Below are 26,813 nucleotides of genomic sequence, written 5' to 3' on the forward strand. Positions count from 1 at the left end.
CAAATACAACTACCAAAAAGCCAGCAAAGGCCCTGTTCTACAAGGGCCTATGGGCAGAGCCCAAGAGAAGCAAATGTTCCCAAATTTTGTCATTGCCCAGGTAAATCACCAACAAGTTTAAGTTGTAAAAGAAGCTTTCCCTAAGTGGGCAGTGGCATGGCAGTGGCAGTGGCAGTGGCAATGGACGTCTATAGCTGCAGCAGAGGCACGCCAAACTCTGTGAGTTCAGGGACAGAATGGACTACATAGTGAGCACAGCCAAGGCTATAAAGAATTTACTCTCCTCACCTTCCCAAACAAATAATTACACGGCTGTGGACAAAGCACTCACCCAACATCTGGCTGTCACTGTTATGCATGCCCGTCTCTGTTGTCACAGTCCAGCTTTCTACAGCATTCACAAGGCAGGGGAAAAATAATGTCCTAGTTTTTCATATACAAAGTACAGACTATCAGAATTCATTAACTGTGTTGATTTAATTAAGACTGTATTGTCCAGATTGAACAAATACCAATCATAACTATAGCTAGAAAGTTAGGATATTTTGTTTTTCTTTTTAAAATGATATTAACATTAAACTCAGTACACTTTGAATAAAACGCCTCTTCCATATTAAGCATGTGACTATTTAATTCCACTTGTAATAGTTAATACTGATTGTCAATTTGATAGTATCTGGAATAAGCTGAGACAAGCCTCCAAGCACATCTGTGAGGGATTACTAGGATTAGATTAACTTTAATTAATGCATGTTAATATATTAATATATATTATATTGTATTATAATACTATATTAATAGCCCTAAAGGAGGGCTATTCCCTGGGCTTGAATCCTGGGCTGTATCTAAAAAAGCTAGCTGTACAAGTGTTACCCAGCCACCTCACATTCCTGCTTCTGTGACTTCCCAGCCATAACAGACTGAAACCTCAAACAACCTCCCCTTAAGTTGCTCTTGTCAAGGTATTTCACCAAGCCAATGAGAAAAGTAAACAATATACCACAAGACATAATACAAACAGCTGGGTGGACTACACTCAGGTGGGCCATGATGGCAGGGCCTTGGCCCCACCATAGGGAATAACTAGATTAACCTACAATTCTAACAAAACAAAAAATTACGGACCTACCATATTCCGACCAAATTCCTAAGGAAGTGGGGATGATCCCAGTACATAAAAACTTACAAGGGAATATCAAACACCTGCAACTCGACCTTTAGACGACTTAATGACCTCTTTGAGTCTCTACCAGCACCTACACACATGGCACGCACATAAATTAAAAAACAAAAACAAAGCATAGCACCTGTGCATTTTCTGAATTTATTCTATGAAAAAAAAAAAAAAAAAAACCCAGACCTAAGTGGAAAAGAGGACAAAGTCATGCTCAGTAAAGATCTATCTTGGAGGAGATGAATGCATGTCAAATCACACCATGTCTCTACCTGTACACAAGCTAAGCTCTAGCTCCCCACTAAGGCTATACCAGCATGCTACAAGAGAACTCAGTCTGCTGTGACCTCTGGATGAGCATTCCATTAATATACCACAGCCAGTACTTGCTTCTGTCCTAGCTTCAATGATGAGGTCTTTTGTACAGCTTCTGGTGACAAACTTTAATAGAAATGCATGAACGGATTTACAACTGGCATGGATCAATTTCTAGTTATTTTACAATTATTGATCAGAGAGTCTCAAATAGGCTTTGCTACTTGCCAGACAAAAAAAGCTAACCCTCTCGTACATAAATCTTGAGAAAATGCCAAAGAATCATAAAAACTGATAGATTCTGGAAACATAGCATACCAAGACAAGATTATAACCAACATAGAGCCCAGAATCAAGAACCAAGCCTGAGAAATGTGCCACCCTGGCAATCGCTCTCCCTTGCAGCAACCACCTTTGTTGAGATTGGAATTGATGGGTTTTTTTTTTCCATTCGAATAAAAGATTCCTGTCAGGGTGAATACATTTTAATCCATCACATGCATTTGTATCACGTCATTCACAAGGACAAAGCCTGACTACTTCACAATCTGCTTTTGTTGTGTTGCCCTCAGGGCTCAATTGTTCCCAAGGCTCACTATATATATGTCCCACCCCCCACCCCCCATCCCGCAAGAGACAAGCGAGGTAGGGGAAGCAACATTATAGCATACATGCCAACCCAATGTACTAATATGGCTGTGTCCTGGAAATGAAGACATACAAGATGGAGAATAGCTAAATATGCTGCATTCTAAATGATGGTATTTAGAACTTGTTCTTTTTGATGCCTTCAAGGTTGGAACTGAGCCAGTCTCTTTATAATAAATTGAGTTCCATAAGGAGGTTAAAAAAATTATAAGCTTGAAAAACCGATATATTCTGTCACCCATGCATGACAGGAAATGACAAGAAACATTCTAAAGATGCCACTGTCCATATGTTGCAAATTTAAAATGGGCAAAGGAGATCTAGAAAAGGAAAGAAATGTCAGAAATGGGTAAGACAGACAATACAATGGTCAATTAAAGCTTAACAAATGATTGTTAATGAGCTGAATGCATGAAAAAGAAAATAAAATTTTGAAAGGATGAACTGTAGAGCTTAGAGGTAGCAAAAGGGTTAATCTACCATATAACAGAAATTTAAGTCACAATTTCTTTTTCTCCTCCCTGGTCTTTATTTTCCTTTTACCATTATCAGGGTATAATTGACAAATAAAACTTACATATTTCAGGTGAACAACACAATAGTTTGACATATGTATTGATTGTAAGCTGATTACTATAATCACACTCATTTGTAGACCTGTCATATTACAGTTACCTCCTTATAGATTCAGTGTGCAGTATGTTATTACAATAAGTATGGTCTATGTTACACAGCAGATACACAGAACTAGTTCATAGAATAACTGCAAGTGAGCAATATCACCACATCTTCCTGATCCCAGACTCTGGCAATGACCATTGCCACTTCTGCATTCAATGTTGGGAACCAACCTATACAAAATTGCAGTCAGTCTTTCTGTGTCTGGCTTATGTCATTTGGTATAATGCCTTTCAGACTCCCCATATTGTGGCTGGAATCACTTTTAGGTCCCCATACTGCTGCAAAGTCAGGGCATGTGGTAGTCATTTTAAGGTATAAGTAGACCAACTTCTGTTCACACCTTAAAATATCTATTTTTCCTTAAAATACCTATATTTTGCAAACAAAGTATTGAGACATCATTCAAAGCAAGCAAACATTAGCCAAAGACTACTTCTTTCCAAAACAGAAAGCTCTGTCTGACCCTGTCTGCACAGTGGCTAAGAGCATCTATCTATACGTGTGCCTAGGACCAAAGCATTTCAACTAATCAGAGTAAGTTTTCAATGACAAAAATCCAATTTAACCAAGAAAATAAAGGCTTTCAACTTTATTTTTCTTATTTTGAAATGGGCTTTTTTAATAACTAAAGAAAATTAAAATAGACGTGACTCCTGGAACTGGTAGCCTATTCATGAAATGAAATTACTTTAGGAAAAGCCAATTTATAAATACGTGGAACTCTGCATTCTCAAAGAACCTCTGTATTTATGTATTTATTCATCAAGGTAACAGACTTGAAAGAAGTACATTAAAGACTCTGTCCTCATTTTAAGCAGATGGAAACAAAGGGCATAAAGGAAAGGAAGCAATTTGCCTTAAATTACATGGAGCAGAACCTGGAAGGGAGGGACACAGAGGAGGCTATTTCGGATGAAATTACTACTCAAAACCTCTGTAGAAAAGTAAGAATGGAGTTCACTTTCTAATGGCATTTAATGATATAACTTGTATGCCTGCAATAGCATTTTTGGTTTACAAAAAGAAAATTTCCAAAGCATTCACTTTGCCTCAACTTGCACTCAATATAAAGTATGAACCTGCGTGTTGACATGAGACCTTCCCATCTCCCTCTCTGCTCATCATTTCTTCTAAAACTCTTGCCAATGAAGGCACAAAGGATCTTCATCTTGGTCCTCTTATTTGCAAATTAACGCTTAAAGTGGGATCTGGGGCTATCCTTAGCAGCTGCAGTCTGTGAGCCAGTTATGTACCACCCTCTGTGAGGAGGAGCAACTGCAACCCTGGGGAGAACTGAGAAAACCAGAAACTGGACTGAGGGTTAAAGTTCAGTTTCTTTAATTTCAACAACCATACTTGGTTATCAAATCTGTAAAAACAGAACAAATAAAGTTTCAAAAATATGACTCTGAAACTCACGCAAAGTCATTCTATGTAGATCACTTAGACACAACATATGATGTCACAACCATTACACAGTATGTAAATACAGATTTGTGTGAGTCTAATATTCATAATTAGATACAAAGAGAATGAGAAAGGACTACAAACAGATTAATCTAAGTTGAATTTGCTGTACCATTGGCACAGCTTTAGTGTAAGAAATTATCTCAAGGAAAAGGTTAAAAATTAATTTTAAGTGTGTCATTCCATGTGCATTTATGTATGTACTGGAAGTGCCGATGCTTTTAAAACTCTAAAGGAGATGCACAAGTGTGCACACACACACACACAGAGGCACACACGCACATGTGTGCACTGATGTTGAGACCAGGTCAAGAGTCATCTGCCTTGTTGACTGAGACAAGATCTCTCCTGGGGATGCAGAGTTCAACAATTAGGTCTGTCTTTTTCCATGGGCAAAAAAAAAAAAAGCTTGAACTCAGATCCGTGTGTGCACAGCTGTCTCCTGGATCCCTACTTATTTCTTACACTGCATTTACTTTTTCCACACTGAGAAATACACATTCATTACACATCACATACAACCGTGCACACCTTATCTAGCAATGTATAACCTTAGCTTTTCATTTCTGACCTAAGACTCTTGTTGGGATGAAAAGGCCAATTGGAAAATAATTAATGGTTCTGTAATGACATTCTTCCTTTGTGTCTTTCACCTTTCAAGTTAACTCATTTCCAAACAGGCAGTGGGAACATTCTTCAAGCTATTCAGAGCTGTAGTTTATAAGACAAAGCTCTGGTGCTTCTTCTAAAATTTCTCATAAAAATCTAGTTTTTAGAAAAACAGAAAATTAATAGAATTTATTTTATGAGTAATGTATGCTAACACATACAATTATATTTAAAATTAATCTACTACAGTAGCCGTACTTTATTCTCCTAAATCAACCTACTGTCACCCCACCACGTACCAGAAAAAAAGACTCACCTCTTTCTTCTACAAAGATTTTACACCATAGATAACAACAATAGCAACAGTGTGTCTCTTTATTCACTTACTCTGAAGTTGGGAGAGATGGGAGCTGGAAAAAAACAGGCCCCCTGCATATGTATCAACCTCTCCTGAAGCATAGCAGAAGAGATTTATAGTCAAGAAAATTCTTAAATGACTATAAGAATAAACAGAGCACTTAAAGACTTCCTGTAAAGGTTCACATAAGGTTAACTATTTTTAATACTAAAATTTGCAACTGGAAGTTGTAACTTTAAAGTTTTTACATTATTTCTACTCTGTACAGCTCAATGCCTCAATGTTACACAGATTATCCTAAATCCCAGTTAGTACAGTGGTTATGAATATAGTCCTCCAAGATGAGACCAGACTCAAGCTGGCCCAGAGTTAAAGCCATGCGCACTCCAGCCAAGTAGCCCCAGTGCTATCTCAGTACTTCCTCTGCATGTACATCAACACACTGCATTTCTTTACATGTTTTATTCATGCCTGCAGTAATTCTGCTTTGACCACTTACCTGCTCCTCAGTCATTCTATTCCTTTCTAATATAAAGAATCAATTCCACTTGAAGTTAAAATAATAATTACCTGAAATTAATCAATTTTGAAACTGGGACCAAAATAGAAGCCTGGAGTCTCAGGAGACCTGAGTTGTAACCCAGAGTCTGCTTTTGTGCAACTTTTTGGTTCACCATTTCTTTGAATACTTACTGGATCAACAGGTTAATGCACAATCCCCCACAGAATATGCCAAGTGAGACAATGGATTTCAAATTCCTATTAAGTGATAAGTAACAAAAACAAACTCAGATTGTTTTGGCTATGATTTTGGCCATGTTTACATTACAGTACTAACTAGATTTACAGGTAGGATCTCAGAAGATCAGCTAGCTATGCCCCAGTGAATCAAGTATGTGTCCAAAGGAAAGGTATTTAAAGCTTAAATTCAATGGGACTTAAACTAAGTGTACACAGTGGGATGAAGAAATTCTAAACAGAAGATGTTTAATTGCTAAGCACAAGGTTTTGAAGTCTTTTAACCTTCTCTAATAAACTCGTCCATGACATGGACTGTGACCTTTGTCACCAGGACAATACCAAAACACTAATTGCAAGTTAATCTTGAAGTTGGTATGTGGAACAAACAAAGGATCTTTCTTTGTGCAGGGTATGGGACTTGGTGAAACCACCTGTCATAAAAGAATGAGGGAAACTAGCTAGAGAGCTCTAAATGTTTAATCAACAAATTTCTGTGACAATGAAGACATCTTATAAGTCTAGCATAAGTAATCATAAGTTATCCGTACTGGCCATTCCATTATTGTTTTTGGAAAATAGCATGGTTCTGTCTCCGTAAATCATACTCTGCCTAGGGCTATGTAGCTTACCTCAAATTATTTCAGAATCATCTAAAATGAGTCATTTTTCTATTAAAATGATAAATGGGCTAAATGAGGTATGTAATAAATACTGCAGGTCTGTAAACAGATTCCTGCTCTCCAGAGAATGAAGGCCTTACTTCATTTGGTAATTCTGCCCCTCAGTATTTTCAGGAGAAGTCATTAGTTAGCAAAGGAAAGAGAAGAGTGTCGATGGAGGCAAACAGAGCTTGTCTTTAGGATTACAAGGAAATATTGCAACAGTGTTCTTCTCTCCATAACCACAAAATACCCATTCCTACACACATCAGCAGGGCATAGCTCAGATCATTAACAACAAAGGAAGCTTGGCTCAGCTCCATTTAGGATGCAGAAAGGATAGACAGAGCAGGGTGTCTGCAAGCATCCCTTACACAAGTGGCTCTCCCTGCACATGGACTACCACAGCCAACAATATGGACCCTCCCACGGGAAGTGGAAAGTAATGTTCAGAGAGCTGTGAGACTTGCCGTGAAAGAAAACTGGAAAGGCTGCTGCTGCACAGAGGTGCTCAACCCACTGTGCAAAACCCTTACTTAGGATCTGTAGGGATTTGACAGACTTGATTATGCTTATGTTAAACTTCTGACTTGTTACTGGCTAAGGCAAACACTGGGAGCAATATTTCTTGGCCTCTTGAAGGGAAATAAGATTATGGTGTCAGTTCAATAAAATTCTAAGGCACTAATGACAGTTCATTTCCAACCGGGCCATGAAGCAAATATATTAACAATAAATGCCAAGTCATTATCAAGAGATGAAAGTATAAGCACCCCTCTGCCCCACAGTTACCTATGGATTTTTACTCAGTGCTCTCCATATCTCACCTGGATATCCACAACGACCCAAGTGATAGGATGTCAATAAGCTATTTGTGGCAGGGCTAACATTTAAGATACCACTCGCCCTGAGATGCCCTCAGCCAATGTTTTCAAGCTACCTGATGAACTTTCAAAAGGGCATTTAAAATGAAAATATGACAGTATTCTAAGAAGTGGCCCTAGCAACTTTAGCCCCATTACATGTGCCGTTGATGCCTTCTCTAATCACTTTGTCAACAAGATCATGGCAGTCTGAGTGAACAAGTCACCTCTACATAGAGTTCAGTGGAAAGTTTCCCATCTCTGATAGGGATGTAATCTCCTCTGCCATTTTGTCATGTTCCACCTTTAGACCCTCAATACACAATCAACACAATATAATATTTCCACAAGGATATTAAGATCGTAGATTTCTGAGTTTTGTTTTTGTTTTTGGGGGTTTGTTTTTGTTTGTTTGGGGTTTTTGGTTTGTTTTTGATTTTTGATTGTTTGTTTTTTGCCTACCTGGAGAAGCAGAGAATTCAACAATGCATTTAAGAGATATAATCATGTGAATAAGGTTTAAGCATACATGTATCTGTGGTCTTACCCGCTTTAGGGATCTTCATTCACATAAAGGGTATGCTGGCAAGCTGAACTACATCTCGTCTCACACAGTAACAGCAAAGAGATCTGGGGCTGCCTGCCCCTCCAGAGAACATTTGATCCACAGTCTCTTCACAGGGTTGTGTGCATCCAAGCTAATGATTATAATGCTACCATAACACACTGGAAGCTGGGCCACACGTGCCAACAAAGAACATAAAAGCAGACAACAGAATGTGGATGCTCTGTCTTGGAGACTATGCTGGCCTGCTGAATCCAAATGAGCAGGAGGCAAAAGGACACAGCATGCCTCTGCGCTCACCTTCTTCAAGGAGGCTGCCCTTTGAAGTTCACAGTCAGCTATTAACTGAGCAAGGCCTAGGAAGATGGGGACTTCCAGATCCTATTCTTACCAATAACCCTGGGGGAAATATCTGTAACTTCAGCCTCAAAAACCATCAAACACAAGATCGGAACTGTATATTTAAACAGGCCTCAATAGCTCAAGATCATTAACTTCACTTCTAGCAAACTAGCACACTGTGCATATCTGAATAACTAGGGTGAGAGGATGACCATAGGGAGAACCAGGAGATGATCAAACACCTAGATTACACCAAAAAAAAAAAAAAAAAAAAAAAAATTAGGGAGGAATTTCTTAATTATCTTTAAGTGTTCACTAGGAGAACCCAGGATGAGCAGTGCTACCCTAAACTTCATCTGCCTGGCTAATCAAGTGATGGCTGTCATGATTTAGAACTTTACAGCAAGAACCTTGGTGGTTTCCGGGTCACTGCTTGAGCTGCGTTCCACGCCTGGGGCAGACCCTGACTCACATCTGGACAGCAGTGGTATTTCTATCCACTTCCTTTAATTTAGTCAGTCTTCTCCATACCCCAAATTCAAACCCTTTTTCTCTTTTACCATAAAATTTCAACTGTCACAGTTTGAAGCACAAAAAAAAAAACACACAGTTAGAAAAGCACAGAGCACAAAATTAATCAATTCTTCTTGATTGCTTCACTGGTGCATTTCAGACAAAAGGGAAACTGGGGGTGAAAAGTGACATTTTGTTGGAAGTCATGTAAATTTGCAGAAAGGAATTTTGTGCATTTACTCACTTCACTTTTGTGTTATTTTTCTAAACAGTGTGAGATTTTTAAACATCCAGAAAATTACAAGGTTAAAAGAAAAATAAAAGATAAGAATGACCTTTGGCCTCTCCTACAATGAAGACACTGAAGAAGGATAACCAGACCTAATTTGCCTTTCACATCTGCAATTAGCAGAACCTTATACACAGGACAAGTTGAATAAACGGGCAATGGAGATAAATGTAGAAAAAGACCAAGTACTCTAAAAAAACAGACAGAACAATAGCTAATGCTGGTACCCTCCCTAACTCTTGAGGAAAGTTTCACTGAACAGCATACACTTGACCCTGGACAGTTCTTAAGGTTAGCTATTATGTTATTCTTCCCTTTTATAAAATTTCTAATGATACAGAGTTACTGACAAAGACTTGATAGTCTTTTATTGAACTGTGCGTTCTTATTGAGAGAGAGACAGAGAGAGACAGAGACAGAGAGAGACAGGGAGAGAGGAAACGAACAAAGCTCAGAGAAGACTATGTGAGAAGATGCCAGTCAGACCCAGGTGTCAGGCCATGGGTGCAAACACTACAGAAACACAGAGAAGCTCAAGGAGAAGCAATAATGGAAGCAGGACACTGCCTCTTCCATGATGACTTCCTGAGGATTTTCTCTTTCTCACACATTCTTAGCACTGCTAATTTCCATACAGGAAACAGGAAATAAAAACATCTGTTCTAAAATGAAGAAAGCTTCGTCACGTTTAGGGGCAGATGATCTAAGATACTTAAATAAATGCTCTAACACAAGTAAATGAAGGCTTGCTTTAAAGTTCAGATTTTTTTTTAAAAAGGAAATACTGAACATCTCAGTAGTGAATAAGAAATGACTAACACTAAACCAGCATAATTTAATAAGCCAGAAAAAAGACTGAATCACTATTTTTAACTGGCATTTTTAGAAAGAAAGAAATCAAATATAATTGTAAAGTAAAAAATCAGCCTAGTACTCTTTCATTTCAAAAAGAATTCTATGATACAGCAAATATGGGATTAGGATCTTAAAGGATCTTAAAGACAGCAGAATGTCCAGCTGCACTGACCTTGTGCGTGGCTTGGTGCTACCCTGTCACTAATCTTCCTTCTTCATTGCTCCCAGGAAGGATTTACCACCCATGTGAACATTTCAGACAGGCACAGTCACCAGTGAGTGGCCTCTCCCAACCCCCTGAGTACAATCTGACTAAAATTCTGGAACCAAGTCATTCAGGACAGAGAGGAAATGGTATAGCCTTTCTAGATCAGGCTTAAGTTTCCCCAGCTAAAATATGTCTTCCAAATAGGAAACTTCTGACTGGAACCGATTTCAAGATTTCAGCAACAAAACCACCATGACTCTGCTCTTGAGAGAGCTTCAACAATACCAGCTGCTGAAACAACTGAGCGGGAAGCCTGGCACTTATACCCAAGAAGTCATAAATCCAATGCTAAACACCAATAAGTGGGAAAAGGTAGAGACAAGACCTCACAATATAGGGTGAGCATATCTGAAAATTAATGTGAGATCCAAAATGCTCCAAAGTCTAAAACTAGGCTTGGCATGCTCAGCAGCACCATAAGTTCAATTCCCAGCAACAATATATATATATACAGGCAGGTAGAGAGACATAAAAATATAAGTCTAGATCCTAGGACTTCTTGATATATGTTGATATAACCTCACTACTGATAAATTCAACCTATGCGAGAGATGGCAATCAAAACAGATACACTAAAAGCATGGGTAAATTAATTCTAATCCTCATGAATACAGTGTATCCAAAACATGAATACCATGTTTAGCATAAAATCTTCTCACCAGAAAGATTTTTCATTTTATTCATGTGTGTGTGTGTGTGTGTGTGTGTGTGTGTGTGTGTGTATTCCCTTTAAAACCCAATACTGAAAACACCGTGTCCTCAAATATTTGAGAAAAGATACACATTCTCATTATCAGTTTGACTGAACAAAAACTTTCTAATTAATTCAAATACATAAAGCTCAGAAGTTTACTTTCCTATAAGCTGTAATGCTTGAGTTCCAGAGACCACAAAACAAATCAATACTGGCTATTTGTTCAAGGCCTCGCAGACGAAAGGAAGGCGCACAGAGACAGGGCCCTAGCACTCACAGCAGAATAATCAGCTCTTAGGCTGGTTCTGAAGATGTGCTCCTCAAGAGAAGGGGTCATGGGGCTACACACAACAGAAGGCACTCTGTTTCTAAAGGTGGCAGGGTGTAAAATCTGGACCCTTAAGGCCTATACAGAACACAGGGATGGGCGAGGCAAGGAGAATGTCACACCTCCACGAATACAAGGTGACAGCTTTCCAACAGTAGTTTAGGGCATTCTTTTATTCCTGATAGTCAATATTACTATGCAGCCTAGGTCGGCACGGAACTTTCTCATGTGACCCAAGTTGGCTCTGAACTCAGTCTTCCTGCCTTCTGCCAGCACTCTTAGCTAATACTTAGCCTCCTCTAATTTTCTATATTTTCTTTTATATCTTATTCTAATAATTAGGGGGAACTCATTGAAATATACTCAGCCATTAAGTACTAAACATACAAAAACATGCACATCATTAAAATTTTTGCCATACAGTCTAAATATTTTTTAAATGTGTAAATTTTTATAAGACTATAAAAAATCATTTGTTGGGAAAAAACATTCACACATAAATATATTAGACAAACTCAATCTATTAATATTATAACTAATATTATAGACAAACTCAATCGAAAGCAAAAAGAATTTTTAAAACAAATCAGAACTTTGAGGTCAGGAACTAGTCTGGTTGGTAGGTGCCTGCCATGCAACCATAATCATCTGGACAAACACGATTCTTTAAAAAATAGACTTTAGGTCAGGAAATAACCTTGTCCGTTAAGTGCTTGCCATACAAGCATGGAAGAGCTGAGTTCAATCCCTAGAACCCACAAGAAAAAGCCAGGCCTGGTGGTTCACACTAATAACCCCAGCTCTGGAGAGTTGCTGACAGGGAGATCTCCAGGGCTGCTGGCCAGTTAGCCTAGCTTAACTGCACAGTTCCAGCCCAGTGAGAGACCCTGCTTCAAAAAAAGGTAAACAACACCTGAGCTAATCACAAAGAACAATACTCAAGACTGAGCTCTGACTTCACACACAACCTTACCCCAAAACACATAAAGATATTCACAACTTAAGTGTATGCATGTATACATAAACAGACAAATATATAAGTATACATATACTCATATGCAGATATACACAAATAAAATATTAATAGTTATCTATGGATAATGATTTTTGTATTAATTTTTAACACATTACTGAATTTATTTTCTGATCTTTATCCAGTGAATATGTTAAGTCTTCTACAATAACAGCGATAATGTGGTAAACGCATCAAGAATTACCCAGCAGTGGTTATGCCTCTGTGACCACAACACTCAAGTATCTGTGAACAGGAGAAGACCCCGAGTCACCACTGTATCAATCCTACTCCCTCCCTAATGCTCTGAGAGCTGGATTTAGCCAACATTGTGATGAGTGGTGAAATAGAGGAGCTGTGAGTGCTGTAATTGGCCATCTATGCCACACAACTCCACAATCAGTAAGAAAGCTACGAACAGAACATATGCTTGAGTATCTTACACTCGAGCAGTTAAGTAAACGTGAAGACAGGCAATATGCAGGTGGTTAAGACAAATCAAAGGCTGAACATACTATCCCATGCCAACCATGTCGCACGTGTGAGCTGCCACTGGCTTACAGGATCAAGGTTTCACAGTTTCTGTGAAACCGCTCATGCCTCATCATGTGTATGTAAGGAATCATTAATTCTTAAACTAAGTAAACAAGGCAGTACTCCCACATTCGGGTAAAGGCTTTAGTCATTGAGAGAAGAGTGTTCCAGGTATCAGGTGCAAAGGATCAAGAGAGGGGACAGAAAAAATGCTCACCAGAAATGCCCCCAGTGCCTTCCTAAAACATGAGCACCTTTAACCCTGTCCTCTCCTGTCTTTAGCCTCCAGGTTGTGAGACTTTACTGTGATTGCAACGACCACTCAGACAACTGGCCTGACACTTTACTTCAAGACATGCTGCAGGTCAGACGGCAGGCAGAATCAAAAGTGAGCTGCCCATTCCTTTGTTTCTCCTTTAAACTAACTGGCTTCCCTTCTGACCCTCCTTCCCTGAGCGCCACTCAATAGAATGCTCAATGTGCTGACCACAGTCCGCCCACTGGCATTTCCCTCCTGGTCTATCACGTCCACTCTAGCAACACCTTCCTCCCCATGTAGCCTGGGACCTCAGACTGGTCACTAAGAAAAAGCTTTATAAACTGACTTCACCTTTCATTCCTTTTTGTCACCTGGTCATAGGTTCCCTTTTCAAATAAGGGAATAAAAGGTTTAAAAGGGAACAAGAAGAAAAGAGAAAAAAGAAAAGGAAGAAAGGAAAAAGCTGTTAGCAATTTATTATCTAGTTCCCAAAGAACTAGGAGAGGATTCTAAGCCTCTCAGCACACACTCTGCTAATTCCATCAGACCCACTGCATACATGGGCTAACCTATCACACTGCACCCATCAGCATGGGTAAGTATTAAAAGAACAAACTTTCAATCGTCCTAATATTAATGTGTGTGGAAACTGAAGCTGAGACAGACAGAGACAGACAGACAGAGAGCCACTAGAGTAGAGAAGAGAAGTGGAGCTTTTCCCCATCTAGGCTTAGCAGTTCTCGGTTACTTACTGGGTAGGAAGTTTTGAAATTCAAAACCCTCCATTTAAGGCCTTGTGTTCCATCTTACTGGTGTCCTAGTGTGTTCTAGCAAGGACTAAAGGCCCTGAACAGTTTCACCTGCATTTCTAGGAAGAAAATTAGAGACTGAGCAGTCCGCTAGAGTCTTGAACCACAAGAGATGCCGTTTTAGCTGCCAATGGAAACTGCTTAATAAATGGTAAGGATACAGAGGATACTAATCATCATGAGAAACTACATTTCAGAAAAAGTGTTCTGTAATCTACCAATATATTTGCATACATACATCATTTATTCAAATTCAAAGTTACATATAAGAAACTCTAACACACTCCAGTGTAAACCATGATCATGTCAAGAAAAAAATGTATGGGTGGGTGAGTTTTAAATTTTTGTTAATTATCTTTTAAAGTGTTTATGTAATCTTTAAAATTAAAAAAAATATTTTTACTGAGAAAACTTATTGTTGTCCTTTACAAGGCTTCTCCAAGCCTTGTTCCTTCTTTGTCAGGTCTGGAGAGCAGCTGATGAAAGCTTAGCTCACCTCTCTGCGGCTTTCCCAGGAAAGCATCTGGAAGGGGCCAGCAGGAAGAGAAAGAGGGCCAGGCCTGTGCCCAGGGTAGCAGAGACAACACAACAAACAAGCAGCAGCTCCCAGGTGCCACATGTGCCTCCAGCACTTCAACACTTGTAAAGTAACCGACCTTAAACATCCTGGATGGCCAACCTTCATCAGCTACTTAGATAAAACTCAAGAAAACCTGGCCAAGGGACCATCACTGTTCTCAACACGAAAAGCTGGAACAGACAGCAGCTTCCCAGCCTCAGGGACGCCCAGGATGACGAGGGGTCTTTAGTAACCAGAACCAGCCTCACCAGATGCTTCGCCTTCATGCGCTCCTCTTCACTGGATATTCTTTCCCGAAGGACAGCTCTGGTCAGCTGCTCATTGGCTGCAGCCCTTTCTCTTTCTAGGTCCCTTGCTTGCTTAAGGCTGAAAAGACAAAAAAGGTAACAATACTTTCTTTTAAATTACTTTAACAACAAATTATTTTTAGGTTATTTAATAACCTGGATAGAAAAAAAAAATACTTTGCTGGTTGGTATCACTTTATGTTAAATAGAAAAACCTGAATAAAAAAGCAGAAACGATAAATTCAAAATCTGAAATCATATTGGCTTATAATCTATCAAAACTTTATACTATAGTAATCCCCTGCAGCCTCCATCCACACATTTAAAACGTTGGAATTCTAAGAGAAGAAGGTATTGATCCAGCTGACAAAGTGTCCAAATTTAACAAAGTTCTCAGGTAAAACTGAAAACTTCTCACCTAAAAAAATCCCATCGCTAGGGCATCTCAGTAAGTAAAGAGCTTTCCTCACAAGCATGAGGCCCTGAGTCTGTGTCCAGTACCCACACAAAAAAACATAGTGTAGTATTTGTAACACTGTACTTCACAAACAAGACAGGATGATCCCTGGCCTGCTAGCTGGCTGGTTGGCCAAACCCACTAGCAAGTCCTAGGTTCCAGGCACAGTCTCAAAAACCAAGGTAGAAAGCCCTCCTGAAAGCTACTGCTAAGCTAGATCACTGGCCTCTCCAAACACACACACACACACACACATACACACACACACACATGCACAAAGTTCATCAAGCCACCTTTGTGAGGAACATATGAAGGCATCATCTTCCTCCAAAAGTGAGTCATTTATTCACTGACATGAGTCAGACATAGAGGACACAGTAGAGGACAAGGTGTCGGGATCCAGGTTCCTTAATCCTATATGAAAGCAGAAGCTAGCCAGAAACACAAAGAAGTCTCTCCACCCAGTGTATTGTTCCATCCTCCAACATATGCAAAATCAGCCTGTTATAGCAGGCTCCAGGCTGCTGAATGACTGCTCCCACCTACCTTAGCTCTGATGGATGCCTTACATACCAGACGTGTTCTAGAGAAACAAGAAGACAACAGTGGCAGTGCCAGGATCTGCACACTACTAATTCTATTAGTGAAGCCTACAATTGCATTAAGGTGATCCATTGCCTCGTCACACAATTAGCTCCATATTAAGTTACAATCTACTAAAACACCTCATTGTATATGATAATGATAAATGACTCTGGCACTGGATTGTGCCATAATGCCTTGCACAGAACGGCACTCAGAAGCACTGAATGAAAGATCATTTCAGTCTAATCTCGTGGACAAAGATTTTCTGATTGCCTTTTCTCTTTTGAAAGAATAACACTTCTATACCCCCAAAGATGTAGCTCTGCTTTAAAAGGAGGTAAAATTGTTATGCTGGTGTCATTCTGAGTAAAATGTTCTGAGTGTGAATGATGAGTGCTAAATTTTACTTGGTGCTGGCCTATCAAGGGGACCCTTGAAAAGAAGTAGAACATAAAATTTGTGATGCTATTTTAAAGCATCACACCATCCTGATACCCTGGCATTCTTAGAAATAAGTTATAACTGACAAAATTATCTTATAATATATATTCCAGAATTATGCTTTTTCCCTTGATGGTAAACATATTTTTCTTGAAGCAAAAAACAAAAACAAAACAAAACAAAAAAACAGATAAAAGTATGTTTATTCAAAAGTCTCTAAAATATTTAATAAACCCAAAAGCATGGCATCAGCTGCTGACTCTCTCGCACAGAGGATATAATTTCAGACCTTACTGCCTCCCCAGATCAGGCGCTCAGAGTAAGGTCCAAATAGCAACAGGAGCATCTAAGGAGTTTCTGGAATGCAAATTCCCAGGCAGCACCTCACAGCGACAAACCAAGAGGACAGTATCTAGCAAAATGCCTTTCAGTGCGGTCCCTGCCCCAGGTGATTCTGATGCATCCTGCAGCTGGAAAGCCACAGCTCGATACACAAATACATCCTGGAGACATGTCAAAGGGAAGTAACACCAAATGGAGCGGTCCTGTTTAACATGTTTGGTGACAACTAAAAGAAAAAACAGCATTATTTATCACTTAGGGATCACCTGCTACATGCCAAGAAGTGAACTAGACATTTCACATGTGCACAGATACATCCATGTGCTTTATATTCAAAATTGACATTATTCATGAACATAGATTGTGAATCTATACAACTACATTTTATCATTCTGTTTGGTGTAGCCAATTTTAATAAAGAATATTTCTTCTAGTTGGATTTATTCATATACAGCACAAGTTTAATTACAAATGAAGATATAACTGTTTAACCCAGAGGAACAAAAACTACTGGAAATGAAAACAAAAAAACAAACATATTAGCATATAAAAGTATTCAATATTTAAGAAAATAAGGCCTATCACCTTGTTGTGTATGAAGACAAACAAGCACTGTGTGAGGTCTTGGAGTCAAGTCAAGGCACAGCACCTACCGTCCGGTGCACCAGCAGCTCACTGCCCTAAGCTCTGCTACATGGACTGGTGTTAGCTCCTACCTTGAACATAAACAAAGCACTTAGCACAGTGTGACAAATGTCAGTAACTCAAAGTAGTAATAGTAATGTGGGGCTCCGAACACATGGAAGCAGAGTGTTCTGACAGGAAGAAGGCCCACGTGCACGCGGAGGGCTTGGCCTCTGATGCTGTCACAACCCTACCTTTGTTTGCCTGTTTGTTTCTTCCTTCCTTCCTTCCTTCCTTCCTTCCTTCCTTCCTTCCTTCCTTCCTTCCTTCCTTCCTTCCTTTCCTTCCTAGAGGAAATTTGGCTTGATTCTTTAGATTCTCATCAACAACTTCTAGAATCAAAAGCTTACCTACCTGCTGACTAAGGTGTCCTCTTTTTTTGTGTTTGCTGTTGGTGTTTTTATTCTCTCATACAATATCCTGACCACAGTTCCCCTCCCTACACTTCTCCTAGTTACCCCCTCTCTTCCCAAACCCTCAGTTCCACTTGTTTCCCTAAAGAAACAAGTAGACTTCCTAGGAATATCAACAAAGCACAGCACAAGTTACGTTAAGACCACGCACAAACCCTCACATAAGGGCCAGGCAAGGAAGCCCAGTGATGGAAAAGGTTCCCAAGAGAAGGCAAGAGAGTCAGGGATACCCTGGCTCCCACTGTTACGAGTCCCAAATGAAGACCAAGCTAACTAGCCATAGCCTATTAGCAGATAATTTAGCATAGGCCCATGCAGGCTCTGTGAGGCCCTATGCACCCTGCTTAGTTGATTCTGTGGGTTGTGTTCTCCTGGAGTCCTCAATCTCTCTGGCTTCTACAATTCTTCCACCCCTTCTTCCTTGGGGTTTCCCAAGCTTCAAAAGAAGAGACCTGATGGAGATCTCCAATTTGGCCTTCCCAACTAATGTTTTGCTGTCGCTCCCATTGGCTGCCAGAGAAAGCCTCTCTGATGAAGACTGGGCTAGGTAGGCACTGATCTGAGTATAGTGGAATATCACTAGGAATCACTTTATTGATTTCTTTTTCGTAACACAGGTCTCTGAGACTCCTTTTCTCGGTCATAAAGACAGTGTTGGGCATTGGCTTTCCTTTTGTGGAATGTATCTCAACTTAGACCAGTCATTCACTCACTGGCCACTCCCACAAGTTCTGTACCTTCATGGCCCCAGCACATCTTGCAGGCAGGATAGATTGTAGATCAAAGGGTTTGTGGCTGGGGAGTCCTGCTTTTTCAAAGGATTCATTCTAACTTTCCTGTAAGCTCAAAAACAGGAAGGGCTTGGTCTGTCTATTTCTGTGGCTATCATATCTTACAGCTGCCTGGTCCAGAGTAGATGCTCAAACATTTGTTAAATGTATGTGAAATGAATGAATGGCTGGCAAATCCTACCACAGATAAAAATGAACCAAATGCTACAGAAAACAAAAGACTTGGAGATAAAAGAAGCAGCTGAGAAAACAAGCTGCACCCTAAAAGGTCTCACCAACACACTGTACTCAGTGCATGCCTGGCATATCCAGGCTACACTAAATGGCCTACAGGAGAAGGGGGTCAACATCTGGGAACATCAACTTATAGCTCTTTGAATCTTAGAGATTCAAGACAGACTGGTTCAAACTAGCTACAAGAATAATCACTTTTCTATCCTAATACATGTCTTACGTTTGCTTCTTCTTACAATGAGAACTGCATGGGGAAATGCCTGTGTTGTGCACCGAGTGCTTAGGAAAGCCTTCTTTGTACACTTAGGGCAGCTGGCAGTGGGACCCAGACCCTCATGGTCTACGAATGTTTGGGTAGGGTCATCTAACAAAGATCCATTTTCTTGGCTTTAAAGTAAAAGGGAATCCCATACAGGTAAATGCTTGCAAACACCATGTCTTAATATATTATTCTCCATTTATCTTAAAGGGGATAAATGAAAGGAAGGTATTTGCTCTAAATGTTATAATATTATCATTTCCATTTAGTAGATAATTTCTTCTAGGATTCTGAGTTCTAGTATATAACATAAGGTAAAAAGTAAATGTTATATTCACTAATTCATTCGATAATCATTGAGTGAGAGAGAGTGCTCCAAACTCTGAGAATGAAGTAGGAACCACGGTCTCTGCCTTTATGTAGCTTAATGATAAATGATAATTTTTTGTTTGAGGTATTTTTTTAAATAAGGTTGCTATAGTGCCACATGGGTGAGGGAAGTAACGTGACTGAGGCATAGGAACATCAAGGGGCTGAGAAACACTCAGAAAGAATTTCCTTCAATTGCACTTCGGTGACAGCCTTCAGAATGTCACACACATTTAAAATCACCTCTGCAAAGACTGTTTTATTTCATTTTTTTGTTTGTTTGTTTGCTTGTTTTTATTTTTTCAAGACAGGATTTCTCTATGTAGCCTTGGCTGTTCTAGAACTCACTTTGTAGACCAGGCTGGCTTTGAACTCAAAAATCCACCTGCCTCTGCCTCCAAAGTGCTGGGATTAAAGGAGTGTACCACCACTGTCCGGCCATTTCAAATTATTTTAAAAGGCGGAATTTCAGATAAATGGTATACCTTTAGAAGTGATGGCACCATATTGGAAGAGTTTAATTTCTGTGGGCCCTTTCTCAAACCTTCCACCAAAACCTTTCATTGACACCCTTTCCTTCCTCAGATAAAAGCCCTCTTTCACTCACTCATTTAAATCATGTCACAAAGTACAACACTTTACAAAGAAAAGCTACTAACATGTTTAGAAGCGCCTGCTTCTCTGTGAGCCCACGTCTCTGTGGAGCATCTTCTCTGCCCCCTTGTCTTCTATCGCCTCTCCACCACCCTGCAATACACACACACACAGAGCACACATGGGCGCGCGCACACACACACACTTCAGTGACCACTAGAAAGGCAGTTGTCCCACAACCTCTTCTCTGCCCACCCCGTCCCCAGGAAGACAACCCAACTGGATATCTGGGAACACCAAAGCCACATGGAACTGTAGGGTCAGAGAGAAGCGCTGCTGTGCCACAAACTCTCAGAAGAGTCAAGTCCACGTTGGCAAGGCAAGGCAAGGCAAGGCAAGGCAAGGCAAGGCAAGGCAAGGCAAGGCAAGGCAAGGCAAGGCAAGGCAAGGCAAGGCAAGGCAAGGCAAGGCGGCACATTACTCGCCCGTTGGTGGGATAAAAATGAGGCTTTCTTTATAACTTGGGTCTCTGATGATTTAAGAATTATCTCAAAACAAAACTAAACAGAACAAGCATCTGAGCAAATACAGCCCCCTTTTATTTACTGGCATTTCTCACTTATTACTTCAGATCTCCTGGTCTAATATTATTCTACATTAAGCCCCTGATTTAAGTTTCATTTAAATTTCCTTCTTTTAAATACATATCTCTCCTCATTTGAATTCTCTAGAGTTTTCAGCAAAGAAGTAGGAGTTTAGTGTAAACTTTTCCTATTTGCATTAAGTAATTGGATAGCTTGCCTGAGCTTAATGAAACAAATACCAGTTGGTGCTGCCCTACACCTCCAGCCCCAGCAACTTAGTTCTTTTCTTTGCATATTCTCAATCAGGTGAGAGACTTAAGATAGACCAGCAAAATGAGTTTCTAAACACCAGTCAAGTCTCTTATAATGAATATTATTGAATGTCCGTTTTAAGTAAAATCAAAAAAAAAAATTACTCATTACATTCAACTCACATATCTGGTATAAAAATCCAGTTCTCTATAACATGATACTAGGGTAAAATCACCCAGCTTTATTGCCTTCTCAAGAAGTTAAAGGTTTTAAGGAAGTGGAAAGGGGATTTTAAAAATAACTTTAGCTAAGCATTTTTTATATATCAAATTCCATCACACTCCATGAAGAAAAGCATTATTCCCTCCACTTTGAACAAAAGAAAAACTCAAGGAATACACCAGAGGAAAAGAAACACAATGGCCCGATTTACAAAGCCATGTTTCTTAAACCCCCTGGAAAGCTCTCTCCCTCCTGGAGCCTGGGTATGCACCTGTAACCCCAGCCACTGAGGTGTAGGGGCTCAAGAGTATAAAGCTCAAGGCCTTGCCTGGGTCACAGAATAAAAGTTCAAAGTCAGGCTTTGAATTTAGAGAGACCTTGCTCAAAACGAGAAGTAGACAAGGTTGGAACAGACCCCAGAGAATCAAGGGTGTTTGCCTACCAAGCTGAGGTCCTAGGCTAGGGGGAGAGGAGGTGCACACCAGCTCCCAACTGAAATTATTTGTATTGTAGCACCTCCCCCGTGGTTCAGAGTTACTTTAAGACACGCTCTTATATGTTTTTCCAACATCAAATATATGTCACTGGTTGTCCAATGTGGTCTGACTCTTGATACCACTGAATCTTGCTCATTTGGTCATTCCCAAATAGTCAAACTTGTTGTATACAGGTAGACACTAAGTAATTCTATACAACTCCAGCTTAGCAAATTACTTTATAATTTAATATATAAAGCCATTCTACTTCTGGAGAAAGTAGATAAGAGCCTCAGATAATGGGTGAGAATAAGTGGGAAAATGTTAATTGTTAGAGATAAACTGACTGAATGACTTATCTAAAATTGAACTCCGACCATTACACACAGACAAGATCTACAAAACACTGCAATGTGGCTGACTCCAAAAGACTGAAGCACAGAAAGAAACGCATGGCGGCAACCCACAGGTCACTTTTAATAGTAAGGATAAATTTCATTTTAATGTATCATATTTTGTTAGAACATGCTGAACTAGCACTGAAAATTCTGTTTACCATCCACCTTTAGACAGAAAAGCTGAGCTAGGTAGTTCAATGAACTAATTATTAGACTATTAAAAATAATGACAGAACAGGCGTATAGTTTTCCATTTATAAGACTTTACAAATAAAAAATTATACAAGCTTAGCATTCAACTCAAACCATTTCAAATCCTGGAAGGAAATGTGTATGGATTAATATCCCAAAACACATACATGTAGATGAATGCACATTAATATAGCTCTGCTAAGTTCATATATAATATCTGTATGTGTGACAGACAGAAGTGGCATTTTATCCTGCTTAGCATGTGTCGGGTACAGATCACACTTGTAGGGGTGAGCCTTCCAACTTTCATGACAACCCTGAGCAGACTGTCATATTTCCAATGAAAGAAGAAACTGTATCAAACCAAAACTTACAGTGAGAGTGAGTGAGTAAGTGTGAAAGAAACAGAGATAGAGAGACAGAGAGACAGAGAAAAACAGAGTCAGAGAGACAGTCTTAAAAACCAACTGATAGATCTAGCAGCACTGAGACCTGGTTCTAGAGAAACCAAGAAGATGAAGACATCTATCTGGTCCTCTGTCTCGATGTATTATTTCAAACAGCACTGTGACTTGACAATCCAAGTTTCTTTCTGTTAAAGTTGGATCTTACACGTCTCCAAAGGCCCTTAGAGTAAAAGCTTAAGTCTCCACACACTGTTCCCAGTTGACAGAAACTCTAAGAGGCAGAACCTAGGGACAGTCCTGGAGATCACTGTGGAACATGTCCTCAAATGGGGACTAGGACATGCCGCTTCTTCCCTCTCTCTGCCTTCCTGGTCCATGATTAGTGAAGAGCTCTTTTTGGTCACAATCCCATCATGCTGTGCTGTCTCCCCAAAGCAACATGGCTAACCAGTCATGGGCTGGCTCCTCCAAAGTTCTGAGTCTTACCAGCTGTGGCCTCAGGCTCCTAGAGTACAATGGAGGGCTGACTAGTGCACCTTACTTTTCACAAGAATATTCTTTTTTTTTTTAAGTTATTTTATTTTAACTTGCACAAAGCTGGACATTTGCCAGCTTAGCTCCAAAATGATGCAAAAACAAAAACACAGGAAACTCTGCCCCCAACTAGACGCTGACACCTGTAACTGAAGTTCTCTGTGGCCACCCTCTGAGCACTTACCATGCCTCCCTTCCAGATGGCTGCCTCCCATAAAACAGGATGCATTATGTTACCTGAACTCCCTATTTCAGTTTTCATTTGGGAAGAAAGAGCCACCTGCTCTGCAGCTCCTGGGAGCGTCTTAAATTCAAATATCTACTCTGCTGAGAAGCACAATATTTGCATTTATATTTAGAAAGTATTCTGCTCTTAGGGCACAAGGTATTGTCACCAAACACAGGACCCAGCCACTGCACCCATCTTTGCTCACCATTCACAGCCAAGCTCTTATACAAGACGAAGGTCCATCACAACCGAAAGCCCTTTTGTCTTCTACTAGAGCAGTGGTTCTCAATGAGTGGGTCGTGACCCCTTTGGGGTTCACTATCAAAAGATATCCTACATGCCAGATATTTACATTATAATTCATAACAGAAAATTATAATTATGAAGTAGCAACAAAACAATTTTATGGTTGGGGTCACCACACATGAGGAATTGTATGAAAGGGTCCTCTGGAAACTGCTGTACTAGAATGACCCAGAGCCACTTCTTTTTCTAGCTTGAAATGAATATTTATTTACAGGCATCTTCAGTCATGATCATGACTTTAGCTTAAAGTATACACTGATTGTCGTAATAGTCAAAATACAGATGGATAATTGCAGAGCAGATAAAGACAGCATTAAACTGCCCAGAATCATGACTTCTAAAGTCTAGTGTTATAGAAGATGTGAGAAGAAACATACAACCTGCTCCTATAAATCAGCTCTATTAAGCAGCTTGCTTACTGCATGGATGCCGCTCCCTTGCATCTTGCCTACTGCAGCTTCCTCACTGGGTATGTGCTGATGCTGGAGAAAGAGAACTGGGGCAAATACAATCATCTCTGGGAATATCACTTTCCTATCACAGTCCTCCCTAGACAAACATCAAGCCCTCCAGTACAGCTGCAACACAGATGAGCAGTGTAAACAATGGGCAAATGACTATGCAGCATCCTGACCAACACTAGTAGCTTCTGATAAAGAGCCCACTAAGCTCTCAGAGATGCTAACTACACTACGTATATGAAACACACACTCTGCCTTTTTCATTGTTTGTACTTCTCTTTCTTTCTTCACAAAACACACATTTTGCCAGGGTAAGTACGATGTGAAAGCTGCCACACTAAGTCTTGGTATCACAGTCAATACTCCCTTTGTTTCTATTTGAAAGACCTCCAGTCTGAACTAAAACACAACCTCTCACCCTCCAAAGCAGAAGCCTCTCTGATAAAGAGCTGGCAGGTGGAATGGGTGGGCTGCAAACTCATACAGTCGAAGCCCACCCTTCTCTGTGGGAGACGTTGAAGACCAAAGCATTGCGCACTCCTCTAGCCAGCACAGAGCAAGCTGTGCTGTAGGGAAAGAACAGCTGTACAACCCCTTTCCCTCCTTTTTCAATCAACTGCTCTTTGGATTTCTAACTTTGTGGTTCGCAGACTGAGTTAACATGAGGGACACAAAAAGGCTAATGATTGTTGTTTATAAACTGCTCCTGAGGTCACTCGGCTGCTTCTTTTGTTTTGCTCTAAAAACCTTTGATTTTACCTTTCTCCTGTTTCCTTGTTTGTAGCTTTGCTAACCCATTAATTTTTAACCTTTATTAAGATTGGAACAAATTACTGGGTCTTAACTGCATTCAGTATAAATAACACATAGCTAGTGTGTGTTTGTGAGCACACGTGCTTCTGTCTGTCTGTCTGTGCATGCCACACACAGGGGTCAACATGATGTAGCATAGCAGCCTTGATCTCTACATGGGAAATGCTCAGCCACAATCTCTAACATGATAACTGAAACAACCTGTTTTCTTCTACTCTGTATTGTTTGCTGTCTCCTTTTCTGTCTCCTGGTTCCTAGTTCCATCAGGCTGCCATCCACCGGACAGCAACAAGCCCCTTTGCTGTTCTGCTCTGGTCCTCAATGGCCTCCACTCTCAACACCAGTAGTGTTTTCACTACAGTTTACAAATGCAGGTACTAGACTGGCAAAACAGGTGACAGCAAACCAGATATTTTCCTTTCCTACCAATCCTTCTGTTAAGAGTTGAGTGGTTTCAAATGCACTTCTCCACTATAGGTCCTCAAAGGTTTGTCTTCAACGGTCAAGAACCAAGGTGCTTCTCTTCCTCTCGGTAGGGGTCTCAGCTTTCATTCTTTTCTTACTATTCTTCCAAGATGAACTGTGCTGTTGGTTGCTTAGCAGTGACTCTCAGCTTACTAGCTGTCATCTATACCCTGCTTCACACTGGGTCTTTCTAAACTGTTAGTGATTTGCTGGTTGGTGCTGGTAGAGTTTCCATTAGGGAGTGCCAGAGGGCAACTGCAAGGCTGAAGGAATACCTGCCTGGTGGCTTTGCTCCAATCCAGCTGGATGCAGAGGTTAGTTTATTCAACCTTGCAGGACCAAGCTCCTTGGGTGCCACTCCAGTGTCACTAGTCCCACCCACTGGTACCCTCCTCAAATCACTAGTACCCTCCCTTCTACCACCTCAGACACGACCACCGACCAGAAGGTACCCCCACTTCAGAGGCTCCACCTCCTTCCATTGCTCCCTAGGCTGAGGTGGGGACCTCTTCATGCTCTGTGTCTTGCATGACACATATGTGTCCTCTGGCAAGGCCAGTGAGTCCAGAATAGTTCAAATTAAGCAGTGACTATAGCTCATACACCAGATTCCAAAGACTTGACATGAAAGAAAAGGATGTAACATGCCTCTGCCATGAATGCTATATTGATTGCATATTTGAGATACACTAAAAAATAGAAACATTCCTAGAGATGTATTTATAATTTAGACAGTTACTAGGAAGTTAGCTATATAGGTAGGTAGGTGGCTCACTTTGATTCTGGTAAACAGAACTGCCTTAGGACTGGTAAATTTTGTTTCTTTTGTTTTGACTATTAATGTCTCATGAATAATCGTTACATCAAATTTCTCTGTAAAAATAATCAGTATGCTTTGTCTCCATAGATTCTACGGACCAGCTGTTTGTATTACTACATTCCCTAATTCCTCACAGGGAAACTCTCAGAGAACCCCAGGATTTCGGTCCTTCTGCTGGGACATCATCCAGCTTCCGGTCTGCAGAGGCAAAGCCTAGTACCCAGATCCTGTTTTCTTTACAAATTATCTATTCTTTCCATCTTAAAACTTCTACAATTTTCTTCTTATCCTCAGAATTTTTTTCTCTGTATTTTAAAAATTGTCACAATCTATGACTACGTGTGCATCTTTTCTCATCAATCCAGCCTAGAAAAATAAGAAGCCTTTCAATTTACAGGCTCCAGTCTGCCCTTGGCTTCAGAGAAAGCTGTCATTTAATTATCACCTCTCTTCCAACTCTTCCTTTGTCTTCTTCTGGAACTTAGGCTATCTTATCACACACAATATGCACATAAGAAATCAAGATACATCTTAAGCTGGTGGCATCTCATGATCAAGTGGCAACAAGTACCAATGTACAGATGGTGGCCTGTGAGCTACTGTGGAGACCTCCTGCAAGAAGCTGCTCCCGCTGA

General features: G+C 40.2%; 1 protein-coding gene across 3 annotated transcripts in view; it reads right to left on the reverse strand.

The window, feature by feature from the left end:
• Positions 1 to 26,813, reverse strand: part of Chchd3 (coiled-coil-helix-coiled-coil-helix domain containing 3) — a 268,067-nt gene that overhangs the window by 161,183 nt on the left and 80,071 nt on the right. For all 3 annotated transcript variants that reach the window (NM_025336.2, NM_001355667.1, XM_006506468.4), the window contains exon 4: positions 14,812 to 14,929. In NM_025336.2, coding sequence (NP_079612.1) covers positions 14,812 to 14,929 — 118 coding nt within the window. The remainder of the gene's footprint in view (positions 1 to 14,811; positions 14,930 to 26,813) is intronic.

This window comes from Mus musculus, chromosome 6, assembly GCF_000001635.26.
Source record: "Mus musculus strain C57BL/6J chromosome 6, GRCm38.p6 C57BL/6J".
Classification (NCBI taxonomy): Eukaryota; Metazoa; Chordata; class Mammalia; order Rodentia; family Muridae; genus Mus; species Mus musculus.